The 16,170-nt window shown below is 46.5% G+C and overlaps 1 protein-coding gene across 1 annotated transcript; it reads left to right on the top strand.

The window, feature by feature from the left end:
• The first annotated feature begins 6,443 nt into the window (after positions 1-6,443).
• LOC120990901 (protein ZBED8-like) lies at positions 6,444-12,581 on the top strand. Its single transcript, XM_040419786.1, has 3 exons — positions 6,444-6,449; positions 6,669-7,622; positions 12,501-12,581. The coding sequence occupies exons 1-3, from the start codon at positions 6,444-6,446 to the stop codon at positions 12,579-12,581; spliced, it is 1,041 nt and encodes a 346-aa protein (XP_040275720.1).
• The last annotated feature ends 3,589 nt before the right edge of the window (positions 12,582-16,170 follow it).

Here is a 16,170-nt window from a genome sequence, read left to right as displayed (position 1 = left end):
ATTATTGAACAACAACCATGTTCTCAATGAACCCAAAAAACTCATTAATATCAAAGCTGAATATTTTTGGAAGTAGTTTTTAGTTTGTTTTTAGTTTTAGCTATTTTAGGGGGATATCTGTGTGTGCAGGTGACTATTACTGTGCATAATTATTAGGCAACTTAACAAAAAACAAATATATACCCATTTCAATTATTTATTTTTACCAGTGAAACCAATATAACATCTCAACATTCACAAATATACATTTCTGACATTCAAAAACAAAACAAAAACAAATCAGTGACCAATATAGCCACCTTTCTTTGCAAGGACACTCAAAAGCCTGCCATCCATGGATTCTGTCAGTGTTTTGATCTGTTCACCATCAACATTGCGTGCAGCAGCAACCACAGCCTCCCAGACACTGTTCAGAGAGGTGTACTGTTTTCCCTCCTTGTAAATCTCACATTTGATGATGGACCACAGGTTCTCAATGGGGTTCAGATCAGGTGAACAAGGAGGCCATGTCATTAGATTTTCTTCTTTTATACCCTTTCTTGCCAGCCACGCTGTGGAGTACTTGGACGCGTGTGATGGAGCATTGTCCTGCATGAAAATCATGTTTTTCTTGAAGGATGCAGACTTCTTCCTGTACCACTGCTTGAAGAAGGTGTCTTCCAGAAACTGGCAGTAGGACTGGGAGTTGAGCTTGACTCCATCCTCAACTCGAAAAGGCCCCACAAGCTCATCTTTGATGATACCAGCCCAAACCAGTACTCCACCTCCACCTTGCTGGCGTCTGAGTCGGAGTGGAGCTCTCTGCCCTTTACTAATCCAGCCACGGGCCCATCCATCTGGCCCATCAAGACTCACTCTCATTTCATCAGTCCATAAAACCTTAGAAAAATCAGTCTTGAGATATTTCTTGGCCCAGTCTTGACGTTTCAGCTTGTGTGTCTTGTTTAGTGGTGGTCGTCTTTCAGCCTTTCTTACCTTGGCCATGTCTTTGAGTATTGCACACCTTGTGCTTTTGGGCACTCCAGTGATGTTGCAGCTCTGAAATATGGCCAAACTGGTGGCAAGTGGCATCTTGGCAGCTGCACGCTTGACTTTTCTCAGTTCATGGGCAGTTATTTTGCGCCTTGGTTTTTCCACACGCTTCTTGCGACCCTGTTGACTATTTTGAATGAAACGCTTGATTGTTCGATGATCACGCTTCAGAAGCTTTGCAATTTTAAGAGTGCTGCATCCCTCTGCAAGATATCTCACTATTTTTGACTTTTCTGAGCCTGTCAAGTCCTTCTTTTGACCCATTTTGCCAAAGGAAAGGAAGTTGCCTAATAATTATGCACACCTAATATAGGGTGTTGATGTCATTAGACCACACCCCTTATCATTACAGAGATGCACATCACCTAATATGCTTAATTGGTAGTAGGCTTTCGAGCCTATACAGCTTGGAGTAAGACAACATGCATAAAGAGGATGATGTGGTCAAAATACTCATTTGCCTAATAATTCTGCACGCAGTGTAGGTTTGCATGGGATTTTCCTTCTGGCTACTGACTCTAGTGGGCCACACTCTAATTTTAAGGACAGGGATTTAAATTGTTTCTCACAGGCATGTCTCAATTGGAGGAAGCGGTAAAAGCTCGTCCGGGGCAGCCGGAACTCAGCCCGCAGGCTCTCAAAGGAACGGAAGATCCCTTCATGGAATAACTGTGTTAGATACTTAAGGCCCTTCCTAGGCCAGAATTCAAAATCGGAAAGGTGCAAGAGCTCTGGAAGAAGCCTATTACGCCATAGTGGAATATAAGGGGACCAGGTGTCCACCGCCTGACTTTCAGCATGTATCTCCACAAATCTCACCCAAGCCTCGCTAACTGTCACCATAGACTCTGTATATAACCCAGGACCTGTGACCCTTCCCCCCCTGTACACCAGATTAGTTAGAGCTTCAAATGATCCAGCTAGCGCCCCCTCTAATACCACCGCCGGGTTATTGGCATCTGCCCTAATCCACCAAGATGCATACATTAGGCGCGTAGCTATGTAGTAAATATACATATCCGGAAGCTGCAAACCCCCCTGTACGTAGGAGGCTTTCAGTGTCTTTCTCGCAAGTCTGGGGGACCGATGGAGCCACAAGAAACGGGACAAGGTTCTATCCAAAATGTCAAAATGGGACTTAGGGATCCTAACCGGAGCTGCTCTATAAATATACAGAAGTTTGGGGAGCAACACCATCTTAACAATGTTGATTCTTCCCACCAGGGTCAAAGGAAGATTTTCCCAGGCTTCCAGCTTACGCGTGACATATTCCATAGTAGGTCTCAGATTCAATTGACAGAACTGCCTAGGGTCCCTATGAATATGTATTCCCAGGTAAAGAAAGCTTTCCACTACCCTCAGTGGTGATACCGGGGAGATGTCCACAGGTTCATCTACATCTATAATACATAAACTAGACTTGGTCCAGTTTACCCGTAGTCCCGAGTATCCCCCATAACCATTCACCACGTCTAGCAGGGTCTCTAAGGAAGGGCCAGGGTCAGCCAAGTAGACTAACAGGTCATCCGCGTACAGTGACACCTTCTCCTGAATCCCGGCTATCGTCCACCCCTCTATCAGAGAGCTATTGTTGATCAGCTGTGTCAAAGGTTCCATTATCAGGGCGAACAACAAAGGGGACAGAGGACACCCTTGCCTAGTGCCTCTATACAGCCTGAAGGGCCTGGACATGACTCCATTCACTCTAATCCGTGCTATAGGTGCCTGATATAACAATTTGACCCACTTAATAAAGGAGGAAGGGAAACCAAGGCGAAACATTGTCTCCCAAATAAAATGCCACTCCACCGAGTCAAAGGCCTTTTCGTTATCTAGGGCTGCCAAGATTCTTGAACCCGCATTATCGTGCCTGACCTGCAAGTTGGTAAATAATCTCCTAAGATTTATATCAGTCGTCTTCCCGGGCATAAAACCAGATTGATCTGGGTCAATAATGGACAGTATCACCTCACCAAGACGCTTAGTCAGAACTTTGGCCAAGATCTTGGCATCCGTGTTTAGAAGGGAAATCGGCCTGTATGAAGCACACTGATCCGGAGGCTTCCCAACCTTGTGAATTACCACGATGGTCGCCTCCCCAAAGGGAGAAGGCAACTTCCCGGACTCACATGCATAATCAAAAAGCCTGAGTAAACGTGCAGATTGCAAAGTAACATCCAACCTGTACCATTCAATCGGGAAGCCGTCCGGACCAGGCGACTTCCCAGGCGCCATGTCCTCGATTGCTGCCCTGACCTCCCCTTCATCAATAGCTCTCCCTAAATATTTACTATTAGCCGCAGCCAAAGGTGTAAGTGGGATGGATTGAAGGAATGAACGAATCCCCTCTGGGGAGGAAGTGGATTTAGAACTGTATAGGTCAGTATAAAACTGAACAAACTGTTCACAAATATCTGCCGGTCGATATACCTTCAAGCCATCCCTGCAGGTAATGTGCGGAACTACCGTCTGTGGCACCTCGGTCCTAGCCAGGAAAGCCAAGGCACTCCCATTTTTGTCGCCATCTGCAAAGACTAGGCGCCTCTGGAACAGCAATTTCTTCTGGGTATACTCAGTGAGATGCAAATTAAGTTTCCTCTGGGCCTCATCCCACAAACTACGGTTCGCACCATTTGGGTCTGTGATATAGGCCTGCTCCTTCCCTACTACCTCGTCTTCTAGTTTAACTCTAGTGGCACTCAGCTCTTTCCTGTATGATGCAATTGCCTGAATCAACGTACCACGTAGCACAGCTTTAAATGCCTCCCACTCCACCAGAGGATTAGTAGAGCCCTCATTAAGTTCCCAATAATCCTTCATCCCCTGCTGTGCAGCCCAACCCACCGGCAACACCTCAAGCCATTTACTATTAAGTCTCCATAGCCTTTCGGCAGGTGCAAGCGGCTGTCTCAGAATCACCAATAGGGGGGCATGGTCAGAAATGCCTCTCGGCAAATATTCCGTGGCTACCAGCGAGGGTAACAGCTCCTTACTGAGAAATACTAAGTCGATCCGAGAGAACGCTGCATAGGAAGCCGAATAGCAAGAGTATTGCCGAAGGTCAGGGTGCATATATCTCCAGCCCTCTGTTAGAGCAAATACCTCTGCCCAGGAATTCAACGCATCAGTATGCGTCCCCCCAGGGCGAAGGCTATCCATCGCACGGTCTAACACCGCATTATAATCCCCAAGCACAATCAGAGGCACCGGAGGCAACGCTGCAACACGTTTCATAATTTCGTCCAACACATCCCTCTGAAAAGGGGGAGGGACATACACCCCTATCACGAGATAATCAATGCCTCTGATTGCAGCATGAAGGATCACAAAACGCCCCATCATGTCAGTCTGAACAGAATAAGATCGGAAGGGAAGGGACTTCGCCACCAGAATTGACACACCTCTCGCTCTGGAACTATATACCGCATGGTAAGCCGCTCCCACCCAAGGTCTCTTCAACGCCAGCAATTTCCGCCCCTGCAGATGTGTCTCCTGCAATATCAATAAATCAGGGTTATGTTTCTTTACAAAATTGAAGACAAGGGATCTTTTAATTTTATCATTTAGTCCCCTGACATTCCAGGAGACAAACCGACAGATTGCCATTACGGTGGAGTGTCAAAGCTATACCCCACAAGGAGAATGCACCACCCAAACCATACATACACACAGTCACACCCATACTTCAAGAATGCAGTAAAACCATCCCAACATGCCCAGAACTGCGGGCAACTCCCCCCACCCTGCCCAGATATCCCCAACCTATCCAAGCCTGAATACCCCATGATCAATCTCCTCTCTAGTAGATCAGGACGGGGAGGCCCGTGCTGCCGCCCACCACTCTAGGTAAACCTAAGAACTGAACCTAGACAGTAGGACAACCTAGCTTTAGCACATTCAGCTCCCACATATAAAGTGACCATCCTGAACATGAATTAAGACTCTCAGTACACAGGTCCCAATTTACTCAGCCCCTGCGGTCCAGCCAGTCGGACGCCTCCTCTGGGGTGCCGAAGAATTTCACCACTTCTCCATCCTGGACTCTGAGACGTGCTGGATACATCATGGCGTAGACAAGGCCTTTCTCCCGCAACCGAACTCTCACTGCTGTGAATTGCCTGCGTTGTTTCTGCACCTCTGTGGAGAAGTCCGGGTAGAAGGAAATCCGGACGTTGTCAAAATGAATGTCCTTCATACGACGGGCCGTCGCCAGTATAGCATCCCGGTCTCTATAGTTGAGCACTTTAAAGATAAAAGGACGTGACGGGGCTCCAGGGGGCAGAGGACGAGTAGGAATCCTGTGCGCCCGCTCCACTGCAAAAGTCCCCGATAGGGTAATTGGGCTCAGGATTTGTTTGATAAGGCGCTCCGTAAATTCCTCAGGGGATGGACCCTCTGCCCTCTCCGGTAAACCCATAATCCTGATATTATTTCTCCTATTTCGATTTTCGGCATCCTCCACTTTTGCTGCCAGGGTTTTAACTTGATTTTGCAGAGCACGGACCACCGAATCCTCACGTTGAACAGTATCTTCCACCTCTCCCAGCCTTCTCTCCACCTCAGTTGTTCTCTCCCGGATCTTATCGATATCATGCCTGAGGAGAGTTAGGTCGGCCTGTACATGGTCAATTTTGACCGTGAGTGTCGTTTGGCAGTTAGTAATGGCCGCCATAACTTTTGCAAGGTCCACCTCTGTACGTGGAGAAGAAGCCCCAGCTTCCTGGCCATCTGTTTGGCTCATATTGTCGAGCATCAACTTAGGAGGGATAGCAGGCCCTGAGGTGCCCGTTTTGCGGCCCATAAAACCTCCTGCAAGCACCACACTTTGATATTAAAGAGGAAGCACTCCAGCAAAAACGCCTGTGGCCTAGTAAATGTGTCAGCTCTCTCTATACTGAGGCAAATGTAGTCCCAGTGTCCCCAACCGGCGTCACACCGCCCCAGGAAAGTCTCTTTAGTAATGCAGGAGAAGAGAAGGATCTTTACCTGGAGCGCGGGCTACAGAGGGAGAGGTGCGGACGTCTTCAGAGCTGCGGCCAAGATGGCGCCCGCGGCTCCAAGCGTGCAGGATTAACCGTCCGGCCGGGAAGAAAGGTAAGTGCAACCCACCGGAATGAGTCTCCAAGCTCTGCTCGGCCTCCGGTGCAGGTGAGTATAGCAGGATACTGTTTTTCACCGGCGCCCCCACCGATAGAACCGGCCAGCAGACAGGGATGTCATCTGGGGTACAGGCCCGGCCCCAAGGTAGCGTCCGGCAGCAGCCGCAAGGCACAGAGACAGGCGAGCCTTAGGGGGGTCAGTCACAGAGACTCACTGAGGGTCCTTTGATAAAAAATCGGGTTCCACCAGAACGGATGGTCAGGATACAGACAGGATTATACCGGAGCTGAAGCGACCTGCGTCCTCACTCCATGCCGGTCAGGCCACGCCCCCCCCCCCCCCCCCTGTGCGTGTTTTTGGCGGGAGTTCCAGTCCGACACTGGGGTTGGCGCCACTGTATTTATGCAGACTGGTCACACATCTGCAGAGAGCAGGTATTGTAGAAAGCAGCTGCTGTGTTAAAGGCATTGGAGGTAAGACAGGGCAACACTTGAATTATTGTTCATCAGCTATTGTCATATATTATTTTCATTTAGATAACAAACCACCCCATGACAATGGATCGTGTAGAGAAGAACCATAAAATAAGAAAATATAGTGAGGATTTTTTACAGTATGGTTTTACCTCAATAATTACAGTAGGGATTGAGAAACCACAATGTGTTATTTGTTGTGAAGTTCTATCAGCTGAATCTATGAAGCCAAACAAACTAAAACGCCATTTTGATAGCAAGCATCCGAGCTTTGCCGGCAGGGATACCAACTATTTTAGAAGCAAAGCTGATGCACTCAAAAAAGCCAGACTTGACACTGGTGGCAAGTATTACAAACAAAACGTAGCAGCCGTTGAAGCTTCATATTTGGTGGCACGTAGAATTGCCAGAGCTATGAAACCTCACACCATTGGTGAGGATTTACTGTTGCCAGCGGCCAAAGACATTGTTCGAGTTATGATCGGAGACGAATATGTTAAGAAATTGAATGCAATTTTCTTATCTAACGATACTGTTCGCAGACGATTAGATGACAGGTCGGCTGATATTCTTAGTAAGGTAGTACAGGAAATTAAATCTGCTCCACTTCCAATATTTAGTATCCAGCTTGATGAATCTACAGACGTGGCAAACTGTTCACAGTTACTGGTTTTTGTGAGGTATATTAATGACGGCGACTTTAAAGATGAGTTTCTTTTTTGCAAACCTCTTGAAACGACAACTACTGCACATGATGTATTTGACAAAGTTGGATCATTTCTGAAAGAGCATCAGATCTCTTGGGAAAAGGTTTGTGGTGTTTGTACTGATTGTGCTCCAGCTATGCTAGGATGTCGATCTGGATTTCAACGTGTGGTACTGAATGAGTCACCAAAAGTCATTGGAACTCACTGTATGATTCATAGGCAAATATTAGCAACGAAGACGCTGCCACAAAATTTACAGGAAGTTATGAAAAGCGTCATAAGTTGTGTCAATTTTGTAAAGGCGAGCAGTTTAACCACCTCCGGACCGCCTAACGCAGGATCGCGTTCCGGAGGTGGCAGCGCTGCGCACAGTCACGCATATACGCGTCATCTCGCGATGGCCGAGATTTCCTGTGAACGCGCGCACACAGGCGCGCGCGCTCACAGGAACGGAAGGTAAGAGAGTTGATCTCCAGCCTGCCAGCGGCGATCGTTCGCTGGCAGCCTGGAGATGTGTTTTTTTTAACCCCTAACAGGTATATTAGACGCTGTTTTGATAACAGCGTCTAATATACCTGCTACCTGGTCCTCTGGTGGTCCCCTTTGTTTGGATCGACCACCAGAGGACACAGGCAGCTCTGTAAAGTAGCACCAAGCACCACTACACTACACTACACCCCCCCCCCCCCCCCGTCACTTATTAACCCCTTATTAGCCCCTGATCACCCCTGATCACCCCATATAGACTCCCTGATCACCCCCCTGTCATTGATTACCCCCCTGTCATTGATCACCCCCCTGTAAAGCTCCATTCAGATGTCCGCATGATTTTTACGGATCCACTGATAGATGGATCGGATCCGCAAAACGCATCCGGACGTCTGAATGAAGCCTTACAGGGGCATGATCAATGACTGTGGTTATCACCCCATATAGACTCCCTGATCACCCCCCTGTCATTGATTACACCCCTGTCATTGATCAACCCCCTGTAAAGCTCCATTCAGATGTCCGCATGATTTTTACGGATCCACTGATAGATGGATCGGATCCGCAAAACGCATCCGGACGTCTGAATGAAGCCTTACAGGGGCATGATCAATGACTGTGGTTATCACCCTATATAGACTCCCTGATCACCCCCCTGTCATTGATTACCCCCCTGTAAAGCTCCATTCAGATGTCCGCATGATTTTTACGGATCCACTGATAGATGGATCGGATCCGCAAAACGCATCCGGACGTCTCAATGAAGCCTTACAGGGGCATGATCAATGACTGTGGTGATCACCCCATATAGACTCCCTGATCACCCCCCTGTCATTGATTACCCCCCTGTCATTGATTACCCCCCTGTAAAGCTCCATTCAGACGTCCGCATGATTTTTACGGATGCACTGATAGATGGATCCGATCCGCAAAACGCATCCGGACGTCTGAATGAAGCCTTACAGGGGCATGATCAATGACTGTGGTGATCACCCCATATAGACTCCCTGATCACCCCCCTGTCATTGATCACCCCCCTGTCATTGATTACCCCCTTGTCATTGATTACCCCCCTGTAAAGCTCCATTCAGACGTCCGCATGATTTTTACGGATCCACTGATAGATGGATTGGATCCGCAAAACGCATCCGGACGTCTAAATGAAGCCTTACAGGGGCGTGATCAATGACTGTGGTGATCACCCCATATAGACTCCCTGATCACCCCCCTGTCATTGATTACCCCCCTGTAAAGCTCCATTCAGATGTCCGCATGATTTTTACGGATGCACTGATAGATGGATCGGATCCGCAAAACGCATCCGGACGTCTCAATGAAGCCTTACAGGGGCATGATCAATGACTGTGGTGATCACCCCATATAGACTCCCTGATCACCCCCCTGTCATTGATTACCCCCCTGTCATTGATTACCCCCCTGTAAAGCTCCATTCAGACGTCCGCATGATTTTTACGGATGCACTGATAGATGGATCCGATCCGCAAAACGCATCCGGACGTCTGAATGAAGCCTTACAGGGGCATGATCAATGACTGTGGTGATCACCCCATATAGACTCCCTGATCACCCCCCTGTCATTGATCACCCCCCTGTCATTGATTACCCCCCTGTCATTGATTACCCCCCTGTAAAGCTCCATTCAGACGTCCGCATGATTTTTACGGATCCACTGATAGATGGATCGGATCCGCAAAACGCATCCGGACGTCTGAATGAAGCCTTACAGGGGCGTGATCAATGACTGTGGTGATCACCCCATATAGACTCCCTGATCACCCCCCTGTCATTGATTACCCCCCTGTAAAGCTCCATTCAGATGTCCGCATGATTTTTACGGATGCACTGATAGATGGATCGGATCCGCAAAACGCATACGGACGTCTGAATGAAGCCTTACAGGGGCGTGATCAATGACTGTGGTGATCACCCCATATAGACTCCCTGATCACCCCCCTGTCATTGATTACCCCCCTGTCATTGATTACCCCCCTGTAAAGCTCCATTCAGACGTCCGCATGATTTTTACGGATCCACTGATAGATGGATCGGATCCGCAAAACGCATCCGGACGTCTGAATGAAGCCTTACACGGGCGTGATCAATGACTGTGGTTATCACCCCATATAGACTCCCTGATCACCCCCCTGTCATTGATTACCCCCCTGTCATTGATCACCCCCCTGTCATTGATCACCCCCCTGTCATTGATCACCCCCTGTAAGGCTCCATTTAGACATTTTTTTGGCCCAAGTTAGCGGAATTTTTTTTTTTTTTTTTTACAAAGTCTCATATTCCACTAACTTGTGTCAAAAAATAAAATCTCACATGAACTCACCATACCCCTCACGGAAACCAAATGCGTAAAATTTTTTAGACATTTATATTCCAGACTTCTTCTCACGCTTTAGGGCCCCTAGAATGCCAGGGCAGTATAAATACCCCACATGTGACCCCATTTCGGAAAGAAGACACCCCCAGGTATTCCGTGAGGGGCATATTGAGTCCATGAAAGATTGAAATTTTTGTCCCAAGTTAGCGGAACGGGAGACTTTGTGAGAAAAAAATTAAAAATATCAATTTCCGCTAACTTGTGCCAAAAAAAAAAAATTTCTATGAACTCGCCATGCCCCTCATTGAATACCTTGGGGTGTCTTCTTTCCAAAATGGGGTCACATGTGGGGTATTTATACTGCCCTGGCATTCTAGGGGCCCCAAAGCATGAGAAGAAGTCTGGTATCCAAATGTCTAAAAATGCCCTCCTAAAAAGAATTTGGGCCCCTTTGCGCATCTAGGCTGCAAAAAAGTGTCACACATCTGGTATCCCCGTACTCAGGAGAAGGTGGGGAATGTGTTTTGGGGTGTCATTTTACATATACCCATGCTGGGTGAGAGAAATATCTTGGTCAAATGCCAACTTTGTATAAAAAAATGGGAAAAGTTGTCTTTTGCCAAGATATTTATCTCACCCAGCATGGGTATATGTAAAAGACACCCCAAAACACATTCCCCAACTTCTCCTGAATACGGCGATACCAGATGTGTGACACTTTTTTGCAGCCTAGGTGGGCAAAGGGGCCCACATTCCAAAGAGCACCTTTAGGATTTCACAGGTCATTTACCTACTTACCACACATTAGGGCCCCTGGAAAATGCCAGGGCAGTATAACTACCCCACAAGTGACCCCATTTTGGAAAGAAGACACCCCAAGGTATTCCGTGAGGGGCATGGCGAGTTCCTAGAATTTTTTATTTTTTGTCACAAGTTAGTGGAAAATGCTGATTTTTTTTAATTTTTTTTTTCATACAAAGTCTCATATTCCACTAACTTGTGACAAAAAATAAAAACTTCCATGAACTCACTATGCCCATCAGCAAATACCTTGGGGTCTCTTCTTTCCAAAATGGGGTCACTTGTGGGGTAGTTATACTGCCCTGGCATTCTAGGGGCCCAAATGTGTGGTAAGGAGTTTGAAATCAAATTCTGTAAAAAATGACCTGTGAAATCCTAAAGGTGCTCTTTGGAATGTGGGCCCCTTTGCCCACCTAGGCTGCAAAAAAGTGTCACACATCTGGTATCTCTGTATTCAGGAGAAGTTGAGGAATGTGTTTTGTGGTGTCTTTTTACATATACCCATGCTGGGTGAGATAAATATCTTGGTCAAATGCCAACTTTGTATAAAAAAATGGGAAAAGTTGTCTTTTGCCAAGATATTTCTCTCACCCAGCATGGGTATATGTAAAATGACACCCCAAAACACATTCCCCAACTTCTCCTGAGTACGGAGATACCAGATGTGTGACACTTTTTTGCAGCCTAGGTGGGCAAAGGGGCCCATATTCCAAAGAGCACCTTTCGGATTTCACTGGTCATTTTTTACAGAATTTGATTTCAAACTCCTTACCACACATTTGGGCCCCTAGAATGCCAGGGCAGTATAACTACCCCACAAGTGACCCCATTTTGGAAAGAAGAGACCCCAAGGTATTCGCTGATGGGCATAGTGAGTTCATGGAAGTTTTTATTTTTTGTCACAAGTTAGTGGAATATGAGACTTTGTATGAAAAAAAAAAAAAAAAAAATCAGCATTTTCCACTAACTTGTGACAAAAAATAAAAAGTTCTATGAACTCACTATGCCCATCAGCGAATACCTTAGGGTGTGTACTTTCCGAAATGGGGTCATTTGTGGGGTGTTTTTAATGTCTGGGCATTGTAGAACCTCAGGAAACATGACAGGTGCTCAGAAAGTCAGAGCTGCTTCAAAAAGCGGAAATTCACATTTTTGTACCATAGTTTGTAAACGCTATAACTTTTACCCAAACCATTTTTTTTTTACCCAAACATTTTTTTTTTATCAAAGACATGTAGAACTATAAATTTAGAGCAAAATTTCTATATGGATGTCGTTTTTTTTTGCAAAATTTTACAACTGAAAGTGAAAAATGTCATTTTTTTGCAAAAAAATCGTTAAATTTCGATTAATAACAAAAAAAGTAAAAATGTCAGCAGCAATGAAATACCACCAAATGAAAGCTCTATTAGTGAGAAGAAAAGGAGGTAAAAGTCATTTGGGTGGTAAGTTGCATGACCGAGCAATAAACGGTGAAAGTAGTGTAGGTCAGAAGTGTAAAAAGTGGCCTGGTCTTTCAGGGTGTTTAAGCACTGGGGGCTGAGGTGGTTAAACAGTCGACTGTTTTCGCAACTGTGCAACGAGTTGGATGCGACACACAATGCTTTGTTATTTCATACTGAAATGTGAGCTCCGTAGCGGCATGACGTAGGTGTGCCGCGCTCCTCCTCCGACAGCCCTCTCCTCTCTCTATCCGCCTCGCCTCGTTCGCTCTGATGTGGATCCTAAGGAACGCCGTCCCCTGGCCAGGCCTGGCTAGTCGAGCCTAGATGGAACCTTGATCTACCGCATCCCGCCGCTTGCTGCCTGCTGTGATCCTTCGCAAGCTGTAAGCTGACTGCTTTGATTTACTGCCGGCTGCTTGCTGTGACCAGCTGAGGGTGATTCGCTGCCTTTGAGGTGTTGGGTGCTGGAGTTGGTAAGCTTCCTATTACACTGGCTCCGGACTCCTGCTCTACCCTGCCGCCGCTGCCTGCTGCTATCGGCCACCTGAACACTGCCTGCTCTGTCCCGTTATCCGACGCCCGCTCCCTGGCGTGATTCGCTGCACGCTGTCTTGCTGCCTGTGTGGTGCTGGGTGTTGGAGCTGGTAAGCCTTCTCTGGTGAACCTTCCTTCATTGTGCAAATACAGATGAACAGTTAGCCCTATAAAGGCCCTCTTCGTGTTATAGTTCTCTGGACCGTGCCTCCTTCTATTTCTGGTCGGACCGGCTCTTTTGATAATCTCAGCTTTTTGTGGGGCACTCCGATATCGCATCTGTGCGGTGGAAAAGCCAAATTTTGGTGTGCGCAGATTGAACTTAAGAAGGTGCGCCCACTGGATACCCTGCTCCGGCACTTTTCTTTTGGAACATATACCTTAAAGCTGAGCCTCAGCACCTTGTTTAGAGCTTAATTGGGATTGCTGCATTTACTTCTATATGGCCGTTATATAACTGCTGGCAATTATATTTTTCCTTATGATCTGGGGGAGGTAACCAGTTATTTCGCATTTACCCAGGGTCTCTGGCATTTAGATCGACTCAGTGATTACCTCTCTCTCCGTCGTTTATATCTAACCATTATCTGTATCTCTCTCTTATGTGTACCTGTTAATATCGATGGGTGGTGCTCTGTGTATACATATATGAGATATTGCTGTGTGGGAACTATGTACATAGATGCAATATATTGACTTACATATATAAAAATGCCGCCAAAATACCGTAAATCAGGTGGTTTGACCTCTCCAAAAGGTGGATCAGGGGGAAGCCCACAGGCTCAATTAGATAAATTTCTGAAGTCACCACCACCTAAAACTAGAGGAGGGGTACAGAGATCTGTCCCTCAGGCTGAGTTAGGTTCAGATAACACGGACCGCGTAGAACAGGGTTTATCAAAGTCCAGCTCTTCCCATAGTGAAGGCTTTGAGAGCATTAATAACAAACTGCAGGATATACTGGGAGTGGTAAATGCTACTAGTACTTCGGTTGCAGAGTTGGCCTCTTCCCTTGCAGTAGTACAAGGGGATGTTAGCATAATAAGAGACGAAATGACGAAGCTGAGACTAAAGGTGAAGGATTCGGAAACTGCAGTTAACTCTGTCACTGTAGAGAACGATATAAAGAAAATCAAAAGACAGTGGGGGGTAGAGGGGGAAGGGTAAGAAGGGGTTAAAGACTAGCTATGTAGTATTTACATTTGTACGTTTTGGAATGACTCTGAGGAGCGAAACGTATCCCATAAACCCCAGGTCTTCAAAAATCGTGAGGAATCTGAGGGTGTCACACTAATAAGGTCATCCATTCTCTGATATAGGGCTATCTCTTCAAACCATTCCTTCAATGAGGGGGAAAAGGTGGATTTCCAGTGTCGTGGTATGACTGCCTTAGCTGCCTGGATCATATATTTCAAAAGTGAAGTCTTGTAGGCAGGGATATTCAGGTCAAGTACAAAAAGTAGAAGGGCTTCAGGGGTGTTCTGTACAGGTATGCCCGTTACTTTTTTGATTACCTTGCGTACAAAGTTCCAAAAAGGGCGCAGGACAGTGCACTGCCACCGAATATGGACCATCGTACGCTCCTCTGTATGACATCTTGAGCAGCGAACAGACACTGTTGGAAACCACTTGTGAAGCAACGCAGGCACTCTGCACCACCCAGTTAAGATTTTATAGGTTGTTATTTGGGCCTTAGTTGAGATCAATGCTTTATGGGTCAGGAGAAAAGTCCTATTCCATTGGGATTGGGTGAGGTGTATACCTAAGTCCTGTTCCCAGGCCCGACAGAATGGGAGGGAGTGCAAGAAGCAGTGATGTATGAGTAATTTGTATACAGTTTATATGTTTCTAAAAACCGTTGAGGGGGTTATGCACATCTTACTCATATAGAAGTGAAAATGCTGGAGCTATATGTATTCAAAGGAATTACGTAGTAATGGGGAAGGGGTCCCGAAAGGACATGGTAAAATCTGAGTGGACGAATCTATGTGCCCTGAAGGAAAGGGTGTGAAGAGCGCCCCGGAGCGAAGCAAAGATGATCAGTGATTGGGACCAGATGACCTTTGGGATCAATTAGAGAAGTATGGTGACTTATGGACACTAATATTGCGAACATGTGGTGGGCTGTAAAGGATAGCTTAGAAGAGGGGGAACGTGGGGCGCCCATTAACCATGGAAGGACTGTTAAGGAGTGTGAAGAGGATTCTCGTGCAATATGTACCCAGGACTTGGAGGTATCAATGCGCATCATGTCTAAGAGCCGAGCATAGGCATTACAGTGATAATAGATTCTACAATGATCATCTTCAAAATGCTAATCCTGCCAAACCATGAGAAATCCCATCGGAGCCAGGCCTCCAAGTCCCTCTGAAATTGCTGGAGAAGAGGGGTAAAGTTCAATTTAAAAAGCCGCGACAGGTCGGCGTTGATTTTCATGCCTAAGTATGTTATCCCGTTTGGTTGCCAGGAGATCATCTGCGAAAGCCGCACACTTGTATTCATGGTCTCCGATCTTTACTCCCGAGATGTCCGGGTTAACCAGGACATATAGTAGAGGGGACAGCGGGCAGCCCTGTCGTGTCCCATTGTGAATAGAAAAAGGGGGAGAGAGAGAGACATTTATTTTGACTCGTGTGGAAGGTTGTTGGTATAAACTTAGAATCTTCGACAGAAATCCCGGACCTATGCCCAGGTGTGAAAGGACGGTTTGGATAGAATGCCAGGAGATACGGTCGAAGGCTTTCTCAGCATCTAGGGATAAGATCATAAGGGGAATATTGTTGGACTTAGCATAGTGGATGATATCTAGGCAAAGATTTATGGATCGCTATGGCGACTCCCTTTGTCATGTTCACCGGATTGTTTGCAAAGTGCCAGGCTGTGTAGTGCCGATGTCGTATGCTAGGAGCACCACCCTCTTTGAAGTGTGTCTCTTGAAAACAGACAATGTGTACCTTCTGGCAATGAAAATGGTGAAGTACTTGGGCTCTCTTTTCAGGAGTATTGAGGCCTTTTGCATTGAAAAATGCAATCTTGAGTGTCGTCATATCTACAGGGGGGAAAAACACAAGGAACAAAGAGGAGGGTGACAAACAAAAGACGAGTAAGAAATAAAAGAAAAGAAGAAAGGTAAAAAAAAGAAGGAAATGCGACAAAGGAAGAAAAAAAAAAGGGGGGGGGGGAATAGATAACTAGTGTGACCTAGAGGTCTAAGTAGGCAGTCACCAGGGAGCAAACCG

This window comes from Bufo bufo, chromosome 2, assembly GCF_905171765.1.
Source record: "Bufo bufo chromosome 2, aBufBuf1.1, whole genome shotgun sequence".
NCBI classification, from domain to species: domain Eukaryota; kingdom Metazoa; phylum Chordata; class Amphibia; order Anura; family Bufonidae; genus Bufo; species Bufo bufo.
The sequence above is the reverse complement of the archived record's forward strand: the minus strand, read 5'-3'. Positions and strand labels throughout refer to the sequence as shown.

Coding starts and splice junctions, on each gene's coding strand:
- LOC120990901 (XM_040419786.1), top strand. Junction 7,623..12,500: donor ATTTTGTAAAGGCGAGCAGT/TTAACCACCTCC, acceptor GGGCTGAGGTGG/TTAAACAGTCGACTGTTTTC.